The sequence below is a fragment of the Camellia sinensis genome, chromosome 5 (genome assembly GCF_055761805.1).
Source record: "Camellia sinensis isolate YWXY chromosome 5, ASM5576180v1, whole genome shotgun sequence".
In the NCBI taxonomy this organism is placed as follows: domain Eukaryota; kingdom Viridiplantae; phylum Streptophyta; class Magnoliopsida; order Ericales; family Theaceae; genus Camellia; species Camellia sinensis.
The window spans coordinates 163,909,710-163,930,333 of NC_138965.1; the positions used below are offsets into that span (position 1 = coordinate 163,909,710).

Genomic DNA, 20,624 nt, shown 5'->3' on the forward strand with positions numbered 1-20,624 from the left:
CACAGCCATCAGCCAAAAACAAAAACAGAGAGAGAAGGGGAGAGGCAAAAGCAAAAACAACATAATACTATAATGAACAACCGAGTTCAAAGGGTTTTAAGGGAAGTAGAAATCGAGTGAAATACAACATAATCAACAATAGTGACCGAAAACAAAACACTGAAACAATTCTCAGCCGAAAAAAAAAATACTAAAACAATTCTCAATCTTACCTTGCGAGTGCGAGTTCGAAGGGAGCCGAGTTTGAAGGGTTGTAAGGGGAGGAGAAGCAGCGTCGATAGAAATACTAGAAAAAAACACAATAGCAATCGAAAAAAAATACTGAAACAATTCTCAATCTTACCTTGCGAGTGCAAGTGCGAGTATGAGTTTGAAAGGGAATGAGGAGCAGCGTCGATAGTGAAGAGGAAGGGCGAGTGGGAGTAGTAGCAGAGCCAATAATTTAATGTAAGAAGGACACCTATTAATTATAATCTCAAAATTTTTCTTCCCCAATCAATAACAATAACATAATAATAATTTTTCAAGCTAATATTAAACATTAAAATTAATATTCATTACAAAATGTTTTTAATTTTAAACTTTTACAATTGACCCCGACGAGTTTTCATCTTTTGAATTTTTTTCATGATAGTATCATTGTTAGTGCTATCAAAAATCTCTCTCTCAATGTAGACAACCAAGCTATCATTCATCCATTCATCACCCATTCGGTTTTGCAACCGATTCTTCACAATATTTATAGTTGAAAATACCCTCTCAACAGTAGCAGTTGCAACATGCAAGATTAATTCTAAAGTCAAGAGCAAATACACCAATGGATATATTTTGTCTCTTCCAGTCTCCACCATTTTCTTAGCAAGATCGACAATTCCATTCAACCTTGATAATTCACTACTGGATAGCATGTTTTGGGATAAAATTCGGCAAGATGAATTAACTTTTTCTTGTCGAAACTAGAGAAAGAGTTAGATAGATTCAAACATGCCACACAAAGTAACAACTCAGTGATCGACTCAATGAAACGAGCATTTAGTTCTTGAATTTACATATCCAAAATAGTGTAGAATAACTTAGCGCGATAGTGATGTAAGTTTGTAATTTCTTAAGCATTGCGCATTTTTCTCCCTCGAGCTACAAACATATCATCCATTTGGGGAACATCAATTTCATGCTTTTCACAAAAAGACAAAATATCATCAAGTAAATATATCCACCCACTCTCCCTTGTCTTTTGGAGCCATACTTTAAAAATTTGAACTAAATTCATTGCATTAACAATATCTTGATCTTTCCTTTGTAGTGCTTACGATAACTCACTTGTAATAGCCAATATCGTTTTCATCAAATAAAGGTTTAATACAAACTCAAATGATTGAATTGAGTCCAATAATACATTTATTTCTGGTCGTTGTTTTGAATTTGAACCATCCTCCGAAATCATTTCAAGCACATCAATCACTGTTGAAAACATACCAGCCAAGCTGATTAAAGTACCATAGTGTGAACCCCAACGTGTATCACCAACACGTTTAAGATTAGTTTCTTGGTTTAAGCCTTGCCCACTAGATAGCTCTCCAGTATTAAGTGCCTCAGCAACTTTTGCAGCTTGCTTCTCCCTAACAATATCTCAACGTTTGCATGATGCTCCAACAACATTCACCACATTAGAAACCAAAGTGAAAAGTAAAGCAATTTGATCATGATTCTTTGCACGGTTACAAGTGCCAATTGCAATTTATGAACAAAACAATGAACATAATATGCACAAGGATTCTCTTTCAGTATAAGTGTTTTAAGACCATTGAACTCACCTTGCATGTTACTAGCCCCATCATATCCTTGACCCCGCAATTTGGAAATACTCAATCCAAGTCTGGAGAATAAATTTTCTGTAGCTTGTTTGAGTGAGAGAGCATTCGTATTAGCAACATGTTCAATACCCAAAAAGCGCTCAATCACTTGGCCTTTTTTGTCCACATATCGTATTACAACTGCCATTTGCTCCTTGATTGATATGTCACAGGCTTCATCAATCAAAATAGAAAAAAGGGATCACCAAGATCTCTAACAATCACATTATAGTTTCAAATGCGGCCACATTTGCAATATCTTTTTGAATATCAGGAGATGTCAACTTGAGATTTTGTGGAGCATTGCTCAATGCAACCACTTTGACATCTTCATTATGATCAGCAAGAAAATTGAGAAGTTCAAGAAAATTTCCTTAGTTACTTGAATTTTCAGATTCATCATGCCCACAAAACGCAAGTCTTTATCTTAAAAGAAATTTGACACAATCAACTGATGCATTCAAATAGGGTCAATACTCAATTCGAGCTTGATCAGATTGTTTGAAAAAAATCATTTGAATATGTTGATTTTGGTTTAACAAGTCTTGACATTTACTCGAAGCTTGATTATAAGCACTATTGGGACCTCCAACATGAATATGAATTTTTTCTTTTTTCTTCTAATTTGAGAAACCCTTACCAACAAAAGAATCACCACTAGCTTGATCTTCAATATCTGGTTTGAAAAGATAACAACATAAACAAAATGTTGCTTCTTTTGCTATGTTATACTCCAACCAATTAGGAAATTCACTAAACCAAGCCTGATTAAATCGCCGAAGTTTTTGTCTGAATTATTTTTGTGGAAAATTATGATCACGAGGTTAACAAGGACCTTTTTGTAGATATGCCCTACGAATTTGGTCTCGACCATTAGCATTGTAGTCCATAATCCGTGGCCATAGTCCTGGATTTGCAGGAAAGTCTACAAAGTTTATTTCTATGCAACTTTGTTTTGCGGAAGAATAATTATAATCTTCTTCTTGAGGAAGAGATGATTCCAATTTTGATTCTCTTTTGAAGTATTTCTCCATGACTGTTTTAAAAGATAAAAATTCACAATCAAAATCACAAACCCCCACAAATCAAAATCTCCAATTTTAATACAAATCAAAAAATTTAAATTTAGCACAAATCACAACAAATAAAATTTCTAATATACCTATATTATAACAAATGAAAGTCCCTAATTTAAATAACAAATACTACAAATTAATATTTTTAATTGTAGCACAAATCAAATCTCTAATTTCAGCACAAACAACAATAAACCAAAATTCCTACTTTTAATATAATTCACCACCAATTAAGATTCATAATTTTAGCATATCAAAATCTCTTATTTTAACATAAATAATAACAAATCAAAAAATTTTACAAATCAAAACTTAACAAATAATTATAAATTGATACTCATAATTTTTATTTAAAAATAAAAAATCATAAATAAAGTTACCTGTAAAAAATGAAGAGAAGATACCAAGGTTATAGTGTGATTCCAAATCTGTGTTGTGTGATTCTAATCTGGTGAATCATGAGTTGGTAAATTACAAAGCAACAAAGAGAGATAAAGAAAAAAAAAAAAAAAAACCCTTGCTACCATTTTCCAGGAATAAAAAAAAAAAAAAAAAAAGTCATTGGCTTAGAGTTGTGCCAGTATGTTTGGGTGTGTGTTAGTGTTAGTGTGTTTGGAAATTGTGTGCGTATGCGAGCATGTGTCAGTTTTTTTCGGTCAAAGTGGGTTGTTGTGTATATAGGCACAAAGAACCTTAAAAAAAAAAAAAAAAATTCAAAAGTCAGGGGGGACGTGACCCCCCTGGCCCCCATATCCCTCTACCCTTGAGTGCGAGTGTGAATGTGAGTTCAAAGGGAGCGAAGAGGGAAGGTTGCGAGTGCATGTTTGAAGGGTTGTAAGAGAAGGAGGAGCAGTGTCAGTAGCGAAAAAGGAGAGTGGGTGTCGATGAAGAGGAGGTGTTTTTCGTTCTGTTGAAGAAGAAGAACAGAGAGAGAGAGAGAGAGGGAAGGTGGGGAGACAGGTGTTTTTCGTTATGTTCAAGAAGAAGAACTGAGAGGGAGAGAGAGAGAGAGATAAAGAGGGAAGGTGGAGAGGAGACGTAGGTAGGTGAGAAGGCAAACAACGATACTTAGGAAGAGAAGTGTTTGGATGGGAATCATCTATTGATTTGAATCATTGATATAAATTTAGGATTCATCTCAACCATTAAAACAAAATGTATCTCTTAAGACATTTTGATAGATTTTCAAAAATTATTCTGTCTTATTATATAGATATTTAGAAATCAAAATCATCCAATACTAATTTAAAGGTGTTTTTTTAAATAAAAAAAAAATTATTATGTGAGATAAAATAATATTATATGTTATATATAATGTAAAATTAATATTTATTCATTTGATAGTACATATAAAATAATACATACATATAATGATAATGTTAAATGTAAATATATAAAAAGTGTCAGATCCAAATATAAAACACATCCCACACCTTTATTTGAGTGTTGGACACAAATATTTGATTTATTTTGATGAATCCTACTTGTAACTAAATATGATTTTTCTCAAAGAAAGTGACAAAAATAAATGTTTGGTCTTTTGAAAAGAAGCTAAAAAAAGTTAATTTTTTTTAGCTTTTTAACTTTTTTACACAAAAAAAAAATAATAATAAATAAATAAATAAATAAATAAATTTAAAAAAGCAAAAAAAAAAAACTAACTTTTTTAATTAAAAAAGTTAAAAAAATCAACTTTTTAGTAACTTCTCAAAACACCACATTGTGACATCAAATGATATATCTGCTTTTGAACATAAACAGAGGGGCTGAAATGGGTGACTGACAGCATCCCAAAAGGGGAAAATATATATTTAAATAAATAAATAAATATAAATAAAAACTGTAGATAGATAGCCTATTGAATTCAACAAGTCCACGCTGATCTAAAATTTGATGACAATAGCAGAAGAAAAATGAAACTATGCAGAACATTAATCATCCAACTTTCTCCAAATAATTAAAAAGGCAATACAGCCTTTTTTAATATCCATGACTAATTATCCATGGTGAAAATCAATAATATCACTGCTTCAAATTCAATAGGAAACTTTCAGAAATGATGAATGCCTTCTACAATCCGAAATCTGCAACTGAATCACCGCGAAAATCAGGATTTGTCTCCGCAAACGCCAATCGAAATCTTTCCGTAATACAAATGAATCACTTCCAACAATGGTGATGATGATCAAGAAATGCCTGTACAAAGAACTGGCAAAACAATCAGCAGTAATTTGTCTCAATTTAAGATAAATACTTAAAGTTAACGAGCAATCCTGTCTTTGCAGATTGCCCCCTGGTCGGTAGTCAATGCCACAGTTTACTACAGAAGCCATTTCGTGGCCTCTTGCTAGATATGATATCGGAAAATGAGTCAACCAATTGTGCCGCTAAGCTACTTGGATCGTCAATCATCGTTTGAATGAAGGTGTTGACAACTCTTCGTTCCTGTTCTGTCGATCTCAAGCTAAACCACGTCAACAATTTGAGCCTGAATTCCAGTTTGATGTGACCTTCGCATTCAAGCCACCGAATGATCTTCACACAGTATTCGAAATTCTCATCCAAGCACCCTGACTCATTGCCAATTCTGAATGGTGATCCGTTTATTAGAGTGCTGTCACAGTCGTGTGTCTCTTCGTTTGTGCTCGCTGCCCTTTTCCTGCACAGTTTCCCCTCGGAGTCAACATCTGGCACTTCCCCATTGGCCCTGTGGGTCCAATTCTGGGAGTCGCCGCTACCATGAGATCGATTCTTCTCGATATCATGAGAAACAGCATCGTCATTATCTTCATCCCGAGAGGATTCAAAAGGAGGGGTTAGCTCTTCGTTTAGATCGGGCACGGAAGCAACGTTTAAGTCGAGCCCACGTGAAACAGGCGGCAATTGATCTTTGGGAGTTTCAAGAGGCTTAGCCGGATTGTTGACTTGACAACATTCTTCTATATCTATGCCAGAAAAGCCCTCGAAACAGCCTTGTTCTTGAGCCCACGCCAGTCGTAGGATCTTCCCAAGGTCTCGGACCTTGAACCCAGATGAAGATTCGACGGCTGTTGTCGTCTTAGGCTCCCTCTGGGCATTGGAACTTCCTTCGATCTGCAGATTCTCGTTCTTGCAGTTCATGGGAGCTGAGTTGGGATCTTTGTGAATTATCTCCACACTCTTGGTAAAACACTTTGCCTCGGAATGTCCCAAATCACCAGCTTCTGTGTAAGAAATTATCCGAAAGGAATACTCTGTGCAGGGTTGCAGATTGGATATCAAAATCCTTCTTTGAGCTCTGGGAAAAACACAAATGGGCTCTTTTGGATGTGTCTCATCTCTACTCTTACAATACCAGAGCTTGTATCCCTTAATATCGTCATTTGATGCCGGCTGCAGTTCTATCAAAACAATTACAACTGAAGAAGACGTCACTTCTTCGAAGTGGAATCTGCAAGCAGCAGGAAGAGAGCCCTCTGCAAAGGGGAAAAAGAGAGAAAAAAGTACCGAGTCATTCAAGTGAACATATAAAGCATATTAGCGGTGGGTGTAGACACGACACATATACAATTTTACATTTAAATTTTTGGATAGTTTGATGATTGAGAAAAACTGATAAGCAGTTGAGTGGTTTGCTGAATGAGAAAAAGCATTCAATAGTTATTTGGATTTGACAGTTACTGGATAGGAAGGGCATTCTTAGAAAGGGAAAAAAACATGACAGCGTTCACACCAACTCAAGTGTACACTTTATATAATAGAATAGATGTAAGAAATAATGTATAGAGAAAGAGAGAGAATAAATTGTATGTATTATTATTGATTGATATTTTGATTGATAGATTACAAGATTGATTAATTACAATTCCTATACAATCTATATATAGAAGAAAATGTGGTAGTAGGTGTAGTGGAGGTGATAGTGGGTTAGGTGAAGTGGAGTGTGTGGTGAAGTGGAGGTAGGTGAAGTGGAGTGTGTAGTGGAGTAGGTGAAGGTAAAGATGGGAAATTCTAACAGCCCCCCGCAAACTCAAGGAGGAGAGAAACTAACCAACTTGAGTTTGGAGAGAGTAACAAAACAAGAAAATACATAAAAATAAAAAAAGGATAGGAGACACTGTATGGTCGTGTCAGACCGTTGGTGAAGACACTGTATGGGGTGTCATAACGTTGTAGAGGACACTGTATGGTGGTGTCAGACCGATGTAGAAGACAGTTTATGGGGTCATGTCGGACCGTTGTAGAAGACAGTTTATGGGGTCATGTCGGACCATTGTAGAAGACAGTTTATGGGGTCTTGCTGGACCCTTGTAGAAACTAACCGGAATCAATGTCGGGACAGTTTACAGAGTCTTGTCGGACCCATAAAGGAGCTAACCGGAATCAATGTCGGGACAGTTTACAGAGTCTTGTCGGACCCATAAAGGAGCTAACCGGAATCAATGTCGGGACAGTTTACAGAGTCTTGTCGGACCCTTAAAAAGTTGCACCCTCAAAAGGTGTGCCCAATTTTGTCAAAAGGCGTGCCATCAAAAGGCGTGTCCACTTTGTCAAAAGATGTGCCATGAAAAGGCGTGCCAGTTTGTCGGGCGGCAAGAGGCGCGCGATACGCGTGGCTGCCTCGGCTATTTAACCAAGACGAAGGCTGAGGCTGAGGCATACCATTCTGAAACCTCTGAAACCAACCCTTCGCTGAAAAAACTCTGCCTCTGCGGAGAGAGAAACTGTGGAACACTTTGTTGCCATTCTGTCACCAACCCTTCCGAACATTACCAGTCTGAAATTGCTATTTCGCTGAAACACTTAGCAACCCAAAAACACTTAGCAACCCAAAAACATGGCCTCTTCTTCCCGTCCAGCTACCCAGAACCTGCTCACGCTCTTTCCAGAACTGAACGAGCCCACAAGAGAAATAACTGGTGCGGTGGCCAGTGAACCTCAACCAAACACCTCTGGTTTTGCTCCATTGAACTTTCCGATGCGGTCGGTGGAGCAAAAAATGGCGGTGCAAACTGATATTGAGGCTAATCAGTATACTCTGAAGTCATGCGTGGAAACCATGACGGCGGTCACAAATTTGTCGAACCGGCTGCAGAGTAGGACAAATGAGGTGCAGCATTTAAATTCCCAGCTGGCTCTGCTCCAACGCATGTATAAGGATGCGCGAGCAGAGATCAGTGTGCTAAAGGCAGAAAATAAGGAACTGAAGCGGAAGGCCACCGTGATGTTCCGATTTGGAGGGCCGCCATATGCTGCAGTGGAGGAGCAGGGAGTAGGAAACTTGCTTGGTGGTCTAGGAAGCACGGAGGCAACATCGGCAAGGGCCGCCCAAGACGGTGGCAAGAAGAAAAGACCGGCGGAATAGGCGAGAAGAAAAATCCCACTGTTCCGATTTGTGTTGGTTGTGTTTTGTTTTGTTTTGTGTTTGTTTATTTTTATTTTTTTTATTTTTTTTTTTATTTTTATGGTGTAAAATGCTGATCGGGGTTGATCCCCGGCATGAAGAAATGACAAGTTTGTAAAATGTTGTTTTTTTTTTTTTTTTTTTTTTTTGTTTTTGTTTTGGGAGTGTTTTGTTGAAAAAATAAAAATAAAATGAAAGAAAACAAGGGAGAAAGAAAATAGATAAAAAATATTTATAGATGGATTATATGAAAAACATCAGTGTGATTGTTTCAAAATAAAGTGGGGTATTTAAAAAAGAGGAAAAGTGACTTGGAAAAAATAAATAAAAATAAGTGATTTTTGAAATCAAATGGAGGAAAGAGAGGGACAAACCCATGTGATAAAGTGGAGAGAGAGTCGGTGAGTGGGGTGCAAAAGGTTTTCATCCAAAGCCAAAATTCCTGCAGCGAATGACTTCGCAAATCCTAGTATGAGCTTTTTCTCTTTCCAGGCTTATTCATGAATTTCCTGGTGATTTCAAGAGCCTCTGGTGGCATTGTGGCAGAGAACACCCCAACCTGGATTTTGGGTGGCAGCAACTGAGAACACCCCAACCTGGATTTTGGGTGGCAGCAACTGGAAAATATCATAGATCTGATTTTTAAAAACCTCGTGACAGCATTTCATCAGCTTCATCCAAGACAAACATTTTGATGTAAACAGGGCGAAGTGATTGTCTCCGCAACATGTCAAACACACGACCAGGAGTACCAACAACAACATGAACCCCACTGGAGAGAATGCGCTGATCTTCGCGCACACTAGTCCCTCCAACACAAGCATGAACCTTCACACTTTGCTGGGCAAGTTCAAGAGTGGGTGGAAGAACCAAAGCTTGGCACTCAACCAAGCTATAATCTAGCTGCTGCAGAATTCCAGAGCAGAATGTTGCAGTGTTTCCAGTTCCAGACTGTCTCGTCATATGAGGTGAAGAATTCTTCTCCATCAGCCTCACACATGACTACAGTTGCACAAATCTTTGTTGATTTTATCAGCGGAATAGGTTGAGGTCCGGCGGGCGGCTAAGGTGAGGTTGCCGCCCGCCGGGGAAGCGAAAATACTAGGTTTTAAACCAGCTCTGATACCATGTAAGAAATAATGTATAGAGAAAGAGAGAGAATAAATTGTATGTATTATTATTGATTGATATTTTGATTGATAGATTACAAGATTGATTAATTACAATTCCTATACAATCTATATATAGAAGAAAATGTGGTAGTAGGTGTAGTGGAGGTGATAGTGGGTTAGGTGAAGTGGAGTGTGTGGTGAAGTGGAGGTAGGTGAAGTGGAGTGTGTAGTGGAGTAGGTGAAGGTAAAGATGGGAAATTCTAACAATAGATATATATATATATAGTTAATTTTACCAAACAAAATTGTAAGGAAAGATGGAAAAGTTGTCGAGGGTAGTCACCTCTGTGATTTGGATTTGTGTTGGAAACAGTGGCCAACCATTCATCTGCTTTCTCGATTGCAAGACAGCAGAGTTTCTGGATTTCACCAGCAATAGAAAGTCTGCTGACAATGCCCCGTGCCATCTTGGCTGAGACTCCATTCACTGGACCCACCTCCGTTTCTAATCTGGCCTTGGCATCTCTAACAATTTCATGCAGTTCTTGAAACCTGGAAGTCCCATCGAGGAGTCTGTAACTCAAGAATATCCTATAACAGAGGGCATCAACACGTCGAGCATCCTTAGCTATACTCAGTTGCTTCTTCCAACATCTGTCAGCATGAATAATTTAACATAGTTACACCAGTCAGGCTCAAAGCCTACTAAAGGGAAATCAAAATTGCTTGCAGTTCACTGCTGTCTGCTTCTATCTTATTATTTCCGGGTACAGTCCAAGAGAAACTGTACTTATTTTCCAACCATTTTGATTCATAAAGACAGCAGATGCTGTCTTAAAAATCATTTTCCAGCAAACAAAAACACTAGAATATTATTACTTTTAAGTGATGGCAAGTTCTTTTGACATTAAACAGAACCAGTGGAACAAAATTCATAGGGCAAATTTCACTTTACCCTTGTGGTTTGGCCCAAGTGCACCAAGGTGCACCGTTAGGCCCATTAATGACTTAAGCGAAGAGATTAAAATACCCTTGTACATGAATAACCTCATTGTGCAAACTACCGACATTTTCGTAATTTTTTTTGGCAGGCAAAATTCACTTTTAACCCCTTGTGCTTTACTGACACTTGGAAATGAGCAAATAACCGCTTATGTCTTAGCATGTGTTTCACACTTGCTATTAACGCGGATAGAATGCCCAACCAAGCACTTCAATCAACAAATCACAAGGGGATTATGTGGTTATTTCCAAATGATAAGGGGTAATCCTCAGATGGACCAAACTACAAAGGGATAAAACAAAATTTACCCAAATTCATAAAATATAGAAATGACGGAAGCAATAACATTTTTTTCAAAGAAATTGGAAAAGAGTAAGCTGAAACATTACATTGATTTGAGCTGGCCAATACTGAGTTAACAAACTGAAGCAGGTATCCTTTTGATGCTTTTTTTTTCTTTACTCTCCCCCCCCCCCCCCCCTCCCCTCAAAAAATGAATAAATAAATAAAAATTCTTCACTTTTTCATTTTTGTAGAGAAGGGTGGAGGGTTCTCTTGTCATACTATGCATTATACTAGAAGTGTAAGCATACTAACTTGTACAGGAAATTGCGGGTGGGTGTACAGAGAGTCACGTGTGGATAGCAGTTTTTGTTTTTTTTTTTTGGTCTTTTTTGGTCCTTTTAGTGACTGCTAGGCAACATAGATATTAGGAGAAAATATAGTATTGTCATAAGTTTTTTTGGGAATCAAAGTTGTGTGATAGAATTGTTCATACCAAGTAAGTTGTGTACTTTATGAAATATTATAGATTTCGTAAGTCATAAAATGGAAACAAACAACTTACCCAAGTATCCCTGAAACTTTACCGCAAGATGCACAGCAATAACTACCATCGAGCTGCATCAATTGCCCAAGATCAACAACCCCCACCTTTTCACGTTGGAGTGCACACTCAATATGACACGATAAACCACAGGAGTCTCCATTACCAGATTCAGATGTGCATACCAACCAAAGACTGGGATCCTTATTGTCATCAAATAAGTGACAGATGCAACAAGAGCATCTCTTGCAGAATGTGTCTTCTATAGACAGAACGGCTCTACATGCAGCATTTTTACAGATCCATGAATTTGAATATACAAAATCCGGAGACTGCTCTGTAGCAGGTGGTATTCGAACAGGGTTTTCCCCTTTTCTCTGACTTTTCCTAGGAGGCTGATCCTTCGGACTTGAAGACACTTTTCTTGGCTCATGATTTTTCAAAATTTTCTTACTCGTCTTTGGAGGTTGTTCTGTCATTTTGCATTTAGATGATGCCGTGAATTTCTGTTCCTTATCAAAGCAAGTTTGGAAAAGGTATTTCAGACTCTCTTGGAGAAGTTTTGGACTTCTTGAAGCATTATCTGAGTGTCAATTTTTCTCAGGGGTGCTTCGCACACTGGGAGACAGACTTTAAATGCTAGAACTGATAGCAAAAGCATACCAACAGAAAAGTGAGAAAATATAGAGCGTGACAGATAAACAAACACGAAATGAAAGTAAAGAAATCAAATTTATAAAATTTGGCATCACAGGAATAAATTGATATTATGAAAACAAAAATGAAAGCTTGTCCAACTTCGGAAGTAAACTTTGCATGTCCAAAATGCATGCAACATCATATCTCTTCTTCACAACTCAACATTAACACCCTCGATTATCACCAAGTGACCTCTTCTGAGGTGCTGACATCTTTAAAATGTCAGTCATTCAGCCATTAGATATCCTATATGGTTACTAGGTATCTAGTGGTTGTCAGATTGGAAACTTAATCCATCATCCTCCGAGCTCACCTAAATTTTCATTATCCCCCCAACAACAGCTATCTTATGAGCATGTCATCTCTTGTTCACCAACATCCTGCTCCATCTGATCTAGATTGTCTTACACTTGTAATAATTTCCACCTAGTTTTATGGGAATCCTTTTGTGATGTGAAACCCTTGGAAGACTAGCGCTAGTTTTATTCATTCAAAACTTACATACAATCTCTCTTTTGGGGACATTTGAGAATTATATCAAGGTAAGTTCAACTGTGAAAATCTATAAGTCAGGATAGCTGGAATGGAAAGAATGAGAAAAGACAAGACAAGGAACCAAGTGGAACCAAATACAGACAAACACCCACCTGTATAGAGAGAGAGAGAGAGAGAGAGAGATTAATGGATACACCCATGGGTAAGATCCAGTACAAATGATCAACCATCTTACTAGTCCATTTGAAGATTCATAGTTCAATTACACTATGCTCACACAAATAGTTTATCAAGCATTCGCCTGCTTGATAAAAAAGGGTAGGAGGAGGTGGAGACTAGTGTGTGGGAATCCTCCCCAGGCATGACCATATGAGCCCTTACCTGTTGGGGACCCAAAACCTGTTGGGGACCCAAACCTAATAGGAGAGGCCTAGATAGGCCTGCAAATGTGGGGATCCACAAACGGTCCCTCGGGATGAGCTGAGCCATAGCCTAACCCCTAGCCCCACTACGGGTGTTGTAGAAAGGAGTCAATGGTCCAGGATTAATAGGCATGAGCCACGCATCCCCCTAGATACTGCCGGTGAGACTCAAGCCCATGATCTCCTGTCCACTAAACCATTTTAGAGTTGAAAGTAAGCCCCTCGCCACCCTTCCAGGCTCCCATTGAAATGAGTGATTGGAACACCTCCATTATATCATGACACAGAACCCACTAATAATCCAAAATTACTTTCTATAATCAATAAGAGATAATTTCATTGTCAACCAGAACTGGTTCACAATGCGATTGTCCAGCCTACTAGCCAGAATGCAGGCCATGGGCACCCTAAATTGCAAATAAAAACCGTACCAAATAAAATCCATCATTAGTTCATTGTTATACGAGGAGGCTTAGTGAAGATAAAATTGGGGGTTTATTTGGTATGGTTTATATACATTCTTAAAAAAAATAAGACATGTTTGGATGAGCGTTGGACACGTGTTGAGAAGTATCCGATGAGTGTTGGTGTCCGACACGAACATGACACAGACACGCCACCTTTTTAGAAATGTCCATGCTATGCTATTTTATTAAATAGAGAAAAAGAAAAATAATAGCTTAATATTCTACTACGCAATATTTGAATGTCTATTTTCCTAGTTTGTTTTTCGTAGTCCATTTTAATTTAATATGACTTGTTTTTATCCATTTGGACTACATAAACAAACATAAAATTTATAATAAAATATCTCATACAATACAAAACAATGCTTACAAACTAGATCGGATAGGATCTAAATGGACCAGGATTCCACGATCCTTTACGATCCAACAATTAGGATCGAAATACTTACAAGGGATTTTTACATGATCCAGAATCCAGATCAATTTTGCCCAAATGGATTGTAAGATTGTAGGATCGGAAGATCTGGATAAGGGTTTTGATAACCCTTGACACAAAACACACATCATCCAATTACAGCAATAATTTTGCAACATTGAACCAATCAAGAACTATACCAAAATATATATATATACATAAATATCACCTAAATTGATAACATAACAGAAGAAATGTGATCTTATTGGGAGGCAAAGATTGATTGGATTCCCATATAAAGAAGAGATTTCCCAAAGAGAGAGAGAGAGATCATATCTTCTTACCATAAAAAAAGGTGGTTTACACAAACCATATTATGCGAACAACTTCTGCAACAAAACATAAACAAATGGACCGAAATGAAAAGGAAAGGTTAAAAATATAAATTTTGACAAGGAATGTCAAATTGATAACACAAACTTACTCCTAATGAAATTAACAAAAAAAAGGATAGAGGATTAACTGAGTGGACTACTGACTGATGAGGAGTATCTGAGGACAATGAAGTCGGCGTGCTAGGGTTTGGAAAGAACCCTATAGAACCTCTTTCTCTATCTTGTATGACCTTTATACTTCAGAACACTAGGTATCAAAAGGGTAAGAAAATTACACTTCTGCCCAGTAAAAAATTACTCACACAGTAAGAATGATTGGCTAAAGTTATTAATGGATTGGATCACCCCATACCCGAATTGTTGATGGGTCAGCTAGAAATAGAATCTTGACAAGTCTCCAGCGTGAAACCCACTGAAAAAAGCTGGCAGTTGTATCAGATTTGATCAAAATCCAATCCATAAACATGCCTTTTACAAGGACAAAACGACTTCAATCCCTTTAAGGCACCAACTGCCACCTACTAAGAAGCACAGACACTTCTAAAAAGGTGGTGTGTCCGTGTTGTGTCCGTGTTGTGTCCGTGTCGGACACCGACACTTGTCTGACACCTCTAGATATGTATCTGACACTCATCCAAACGTGCCTTATTTAAAAAATAAATAAAAATTAGATTCAGACACTTTGAGGATACATGTATCCATTGCTTAAATCCATTGATTAGACACACATGAAACTAATTATAAATTTGAACAAAATAATTTAGAATATAATGATAAAAGAAAAACAACGTCAATTTATAGAAATTAGTGTTATATTACGTTTATTTATTGTCTTGGAATGATTTATTCATATATATGACATATAATAAATATATAAAATTATATATTAAGTGTCGTGTCGTGCCGTGCCGTGCATTTTTTAAAAATTTTCATGTTGGCGTGTCCGTGTCGCATCCATATCATGTCCGTGCTTCTTAGGCCATCCATGCCTTCAATTTTCCCAAATCTAAGAAGATTTTGTAAAACGGTGGAAGAACCATTGATATGTTTGAAGAATGTCATAGAAGAGACAAGATTGAACAATTTTTCATCTACGCTTAGTAAGGAAGCCTTTTTGTTTGTACAGCTAACATGAACAATCATGAGCAAATATTAATAATTTTTATTATTAATTTTTTTTTTTGGGTTTTGGGGGTAGGGGAAGGGGAAAAGCATTGCAAAATTTGTTTCAATGGAAAAGCATTGCAAAATTTCTTATTGAAACACAATACTATAAAAAAAAAATGCATGTAATTTGTTTACATGATTCGTTAAATTTTGTAAAGGTTCTTCAAAGTCATTATAGTAGCCATAGTTGCAGATATATCCAGGAAACTCAGTAGAAAACTTAAACGCCACTCTAATGATATAAAATGGCAGTAGACAATAGGAGAAAAATTCGACACCACACCCATGACTGGTTTCACATGAGTCTAAAAAAGGATTTGAAATCATTATCCCTAAAGATTTGATTATATTGCTCATAGACATCATTAACACCTTCTCTATAACTTTCCATGTCGGTTCCACACGTTTTATGCTGCAATGTTGTCTATATAGATATAATTATTCAACAATTTTAGAATTTTCATTTAACTCCAAAATACATTTCATGAATCCTGTCTTTAAGAGCAACGTCTTTCTCATCTTTGCTTTATGTCTCTACGACTCATGGCAGTTGTCATATATTGGCTAAAGTCTCTCTAACGAATTCTCATTAATAAAACCAATATCTAATGAGTATTTCTTTGGTATTCATTAGATTGAGTATCCAATATGTAGGTTTTATTAATGAAATACCTCTTCCTAGCACATAATTTATTCATTAATAAAACCTTAATCTTACATGGTAATGTGATGAATTCTCACGCAAGAGGTATTAACTACGCATTTCAGTGCTTCATTAAGACCTACATCACTTTATAGACTACCAAATTAAGTACTTTTCACTATCGTAATGCAAGCAAATTATGCAGTAGAGAAGCAGCATGAAAACAGAGATAAGCATTACAAAATGTTTTTTGTTTTTCCAAGACACCCTCCCTGTGAGAAGCAATTAGCATGGAAACCTCAGTGTAATCATGCATTCAACTCAATTGGAGCCAGCATTTGCAGTGAAAGAAGTATTACAGTGGTCCATTGTTTTGTGGAAGAGAAATTTCATGCTGGTTCAATAATTTGAATACAAAGACTACAGTACATATGAAAATATAGAATATTCATGCAATGGACATGTCAAGGGAACATGTTTTCTACAAACTACAACTAAAAAGTTTAATGAAACTGAGTTCTGGATTCTGGACTACCTTCAATTAAAGAAAGACTGATAAGCTAAGCAACTAAAATTTAACACAAATAGAAGCAAGGTGTTCAAAAATCCAATTTTGTATAATGATTATGCACTTTAAATTTAATACCAGTACACATTGTCAAAAAGTAGAAACACTGTAAGAAAAGAAAAACAAGTCTTGGCAGAGAAAATAACTTATGAAATGATTATATTCTTCAAAGAAGATGGGAATAACATGTAACCTAAAATGTGAAATTAATGACGATATCTAATTCAGCATCACATTGGAAATTTTCAGATTAATACTTTGACCTAAAAGAATGACATCATTGAAATATTCAGTTCATAAAACACGGAAAAAATTCTTTCCAACACAAAATAATTCACTCAATTTTAACCTTGAATTTTTTATTTCATCTCAATTTGGCCTAATCGATAACACTAGTTATATAAATAATGAGAGAGATATTGAAGGAGGAGGAGAAAAGCAACGAGATGCTGGGTGAAACCAAGAACGCCGTGGCAAGACTAGGGTATAGGGAGTGATGCAAGGGGCTGAGGAAGGGAGGCATCATGGGGCTGGGGGAAGAAGAGGGATGGGGCAACAAGGGGTCTAGGGGTGGAGATAGAGATGGAGATGTCGAGGGGATAAGGAAAGGGAGGAGTGATGGTGGGGTGGGGTGGCGAGCGGAGGGTGAAGAGGTGTTTGGTGGTGTGTGATGTGGCTGGTAGAGGCAGTGTATGGTGGTTGGGGTGGAGGTTGAGGTATGGTAAATAGAGGAAATGGTGGTGGTGGTGGTGGTGGTGGTGTGGGGTGGCAAGTGGAAGAGGTGCATGATGGTGGGTGGCTGATGCATGTTGCAGAGTATGGGGAAGGAGGTGGAAGGGAGAGAGGAGTGAAATGTCCGTATTCCTCTTGGAAAATGGTCACACAAAACACACATAACCATTTTCTATAAAAATAAATAAATAAAAAATAAAACCTCTAACAGGTGTTATCGATTTCGATTGGAACAAATTGAGACGAAATCAAAAATTCATGGTCAAACTCAAGTGAATTGAAATTTAATGGACCAAATTGACACAAGGAGATGAAGTGCAGAGACTGCTGGTTTAATCTTCCCAACAAAAAGGTACAACCTATAAGTTGAGGCATGCACTAAAATGGATTCAGCATAAGGATGGCATAGCATTGAAACAAGAATGTATCCCGATAAATAAGTAATAAACACTCGAGGAACAGATTATAAACACTCCAAGTCCAGGATCCAACAACCAAATGCTTCAAAAGAAAAAATAAATAGACAAAGAAACTTGAATGGTTATATGAATAGCAAAAAGGTAGAAAAGAAGAAAGAGATTTTGATTTTCTTTACATACTTTTTTGGACAATCATCTCTAAATAGGCCCAACCAAAATCCTCACAAAATCTTACTAACTAATGTTCCTCGTAGTTGTAAAGAACAACTCACATCAAAGTTAAGCATATGAGGAATTACAATACTAGAAGTCTAGAACAAACAAATCATAGTCACACAATGCCTCACTTCACTTAGTGTGCTGCTTGTTCATGTTTGTTAGCGCAACATGTTCTAAGCCTTCCTCCATGCATGAATCCATATGTTGATTGGTCCTCATTCGCAAAGTCCTCGAAGGGCTCTAATATGTACAATTGCCTCTAGTTCGGGAGCGTCTATTTTCACTCACCCTTCTCCCTCAATTCACACACTTACTCGATTTTTTATTCCAAATTTATCTTAAAATCAAACTAAATCTGACTCAACACCACTCTATTAACATGAACCTAAGAGACAAAATACGAAAAAATTAATAGAGTGGTGTCGACTTATTGTAGCAATCTAAATCTAACTCGACACCACTCTATTAACATGAACTTGAGTTGAGAGATAATATACAAAAAAATTAAATATAATTATCATATTTTTTATAAATAATATATTATTTTATCCTGTGCATAGCACGGGTCACGTGCTAGGGTTTCGAGGTGGTGGTGGGTAGAGGCTAGGTTAGGGTTAGGATTAGGATTAGGATGAAGAAGGTGGGGGTATTTTTAACATGATGGATTGTGTATGGATCAAAATATCAAGTTTCAAAATCACTTAGTGTGTGCATTGAGAGATGATGTGTATTAAGAGTTTTTGGTATGTGGAAATATAAGCTCCCCTCTAGTTCCTATCCAATGTGGAGCAAAAGAACATGAATAATTTAGCCTTCGTTTGGCATATTGGCTTTTTAGGCTTTTTTGTTAAAATAGCCACAAAAGGACAAAATAAGCTAAAAGTCAATAAGATAAAATGTCACATCCAAACCATAATCATTTCATTTTTTCTCTCACAAAAGTCAAAAAAACAAAAAAGCCTATCCTAAACGAGGATTTTTAGCCCTAGGCTAAAATAGCAAAAAAAACCAAAATGCTAGAAAACCAACCCACATCCCAAACGAACCCCTAACATCCAAATGAAGGAAGATAAACCAATTAATTTTAATTAATATGGAATTTTAAAAGATCAAAATTTTGAATTAATAAAAAAAAATTACCATCGCCCTCACCCTTTCTCACCTCCAAAAAAAAAATAAAAAAAATACTTGTACAACATATTCATGAAGTTGTAATTCAGTCAATGAATCATAGAGGCTTACAAGTACCTCAAAACATACAAGAGAAAGACCAAAACAGGGAAGAACACGAGAATTTTCTTTCACTCTTCTCAAAATTTCAAAAAAATAAATAAAATCAACTTCACCTATTTCCAAAACACAATTCATCCCAATCTCAATGCAAACAAACATTCACTTCCCAAAATACATACTTTCTCTAAACATAACAAACATCTAAAAAATGGAAACAAACACAAAAGATGTGCATTTAGCATTTTCAACACTCATTCCCATATTACTCTACATACATTGATCAAATTCAATCTATAAAGCTTTCCAGACTCACCACAATCATCACAACCAACAAAAATAACAATATAGCCATTCAATTTGGGGCAACTCATATACCATAGATGTACATCAAAATTCACAAAACAACAAATTGTCAAAAATAGTCAACGGTATCAACAGGTAATACATTACACACAAACAACTACGGATCTGAGCACCTAAATAATCAATAGCAAACATATATATCCTCATACATATACATATATATACACAAATATGTAGATACAAAAAAATTAATAATAATAATAATAACAAAAAGGAATCTGAGAATAGTACCTGTGAAGAATGTGTGGAGAGAGAAAGAGAGAGAGAGGTAGAGAGAGAAGGAGGAGAAGAAGAATAATCTAGGGTTTTGATGGAGGGAACGAAGAAGAAGGGTTTGGAGGGTAATGAATCTCTCTGAAAGAAACTTCGTTGTTAGTTGGTTGGGAATTTGCTCTCTCTCTCTCTCTCTCTCTCTCTTCTCTTCTCTTTCTCTTTCTCTCTCGGAGTTGCGTTCACGCACGCTTTTTAGCTGAATGATTATAAAAAAGAAATGCAGAGTCACGCGCGATTTTAAGCACGTGGGTGTAACCGTTTCGGTTAAAAAGAGAGAGTAGTTGATGCTGGGCACCAAGTACAGAAACCACTTTATCGGATTCTGATTGGTCCGTGTTCTACACTCCCTTTATGGGGATGTGACATTATAGTTTCTATGTATGGTCTGTTTGCTTCAGTATTTAATTTTTTAAACAACTTTATTAATTAAGTAAATAATTGTTTAAAAAAAGAGTGTTGCTATTAGCAGTTATCAAAATTTTTTGAACTCTCTATTTTATATTTTTTTTTAATTACAATTATTTATACTCTAAAGTAAAATTACACATTATTAAATAGAACATCCACTTATCAATAAGAACTAATACTCTATAATATTGGACACCTACCCCCACCCCCAACCCCAACCCCAACCCTAACCCCAACTCCAACTATACGTATTCCATATTTGTAAAACATAAACCTATTACTTTTCATAACTAACTAGCATAAACCATAAATTTATTATTTTTCATAATCATCTTAAATCCTGAATGTGTCATCTTCATCACCATCATTAACGCTATTGAACTTGAAAGTTTTGCTTCAAACATAACGTATACTCCATCACTTATTTCACTATGTAGAGCAATGGAGGACGAG

General features: G+C 36.5%; 2 protein-coding genes across 3 annotated transcripts; both read right to left on the reverse strand.

The window, feature by feature from the left end:
- Nucleotides 1-584: 584 nt before the first annotated feature.
- LOC145791839 (uncharacterized) lies at nt 585-2,887 on the reverse strand. Its single transcript, XM_082872286.1, has 4 exons — nt 2,689-2,887; nt 1,815-2,027; nt 1,397-1,629; nt 585-956 (listed from the first exon to the last, which is right to left on the reverse strand). The coding sequence occupies exons 1-4, from the start codon at nt 2,885-2,887 to the stop codon at nt 585-587; spliced, it is 1,017 nt and encodes a 338-aa protein (XP_082728412.1).
- Nucleotides 2,888-4,759: 1,872 nt separating this feature from the next.
- Nucleotides 4,760-19,946, reverse strand: VRN5 (Fibronectin type III domain-containing protein). 2 transcript variants are annotated; one of them, XM_082870332.1, is made up of 7 exons: nt 19,722-19,797; nt 14,499-14,558; nt 14,275-14,393; nt 14,096-14,140; nt 11,275-11,898; nt 9,768-10,078; nt 4,760-6,384 (listed from the first exon to the last, which is right to left on the reverse strand). In XM_082870332.1, exons 5-7 carry the CDS (start codon nt 11,730-11,732, stop codon nt 5,234-5,236), a joined length of 1,920 nt encoding a protein of 639 aa, XP_082726458.1. In that variant the 5' UTR covers nt 11,733-11,898; nt 14,096-14,140; nt 14,275-14,393; nt 14,499-14,558; nt 19,722-19,797; the 3' UTR covers nt 4,760-5,233. The 2 variants fall into 2 exon arrangements, with proteins under 2 accessions (XP_082726458.1, XP_028064280.2); XM_028208479.2 differs by lacking the exons at nt 14,096-14,140; nt 14,275-14,393; nt 14,499-14,558 and having other exon boundaries at nt 19,722-19,946.
- Nucleotides 19,947-20,624: the final 678 nt, after the last annotated feature.

What these genes read in the sequence shown, in the direction of transcription:
- LOC145791839 (XM_082872286.1), bottom strand. Translation starts at nt 2,887, where the DNA reads ATGGAGAAATACTTCAAAAGAGAATCAAAATTGGAATCATCTCTTCCT. An exon ending in TGGGGCTAGTAACATGCAAG is followed by an intron (nt 1,630 to 1,814) that starts GTGAGTTCAATG and finishes GCAAACGTTGAG; the next exon opens with ATATTGTTAGGGAGAAGCAA. An exon ending in AACAACGACCAGAAATAAAT is followed by an intron (nt 957 to 1,396) that starts GTATTATTGGAC and finishes CTCTTTCTCTAG; the next exon opens with TTTCGACAAGAAAAAGTTAA.
- VRN5 (XM_028208479.2), bottom strand. Translation starts at nt 11,732, where the DNA reads ATGACAGAACAACCTCCAAAGACGAGTAAGAAAATTTTGAAAAATCAT. An exon ending in AAAGTTTCAGGGATACTTGG is followed by an intron (nt 10,079 to 11,274) that starts GTAAGTTGTTTG and finishes TCATGCTGACAG; the next exon opens with ATGTTGGAAGAAGCAACTGA. An exon ending in CACAAATCCAAATCACAGAG is followed by an intron (nt 6,385 to 9,767) that starts GTGACTACCCTC and finishes TCCCCTTTGCAG; the next exon opens with AGGGCTCTCTTCCTGCTGCT.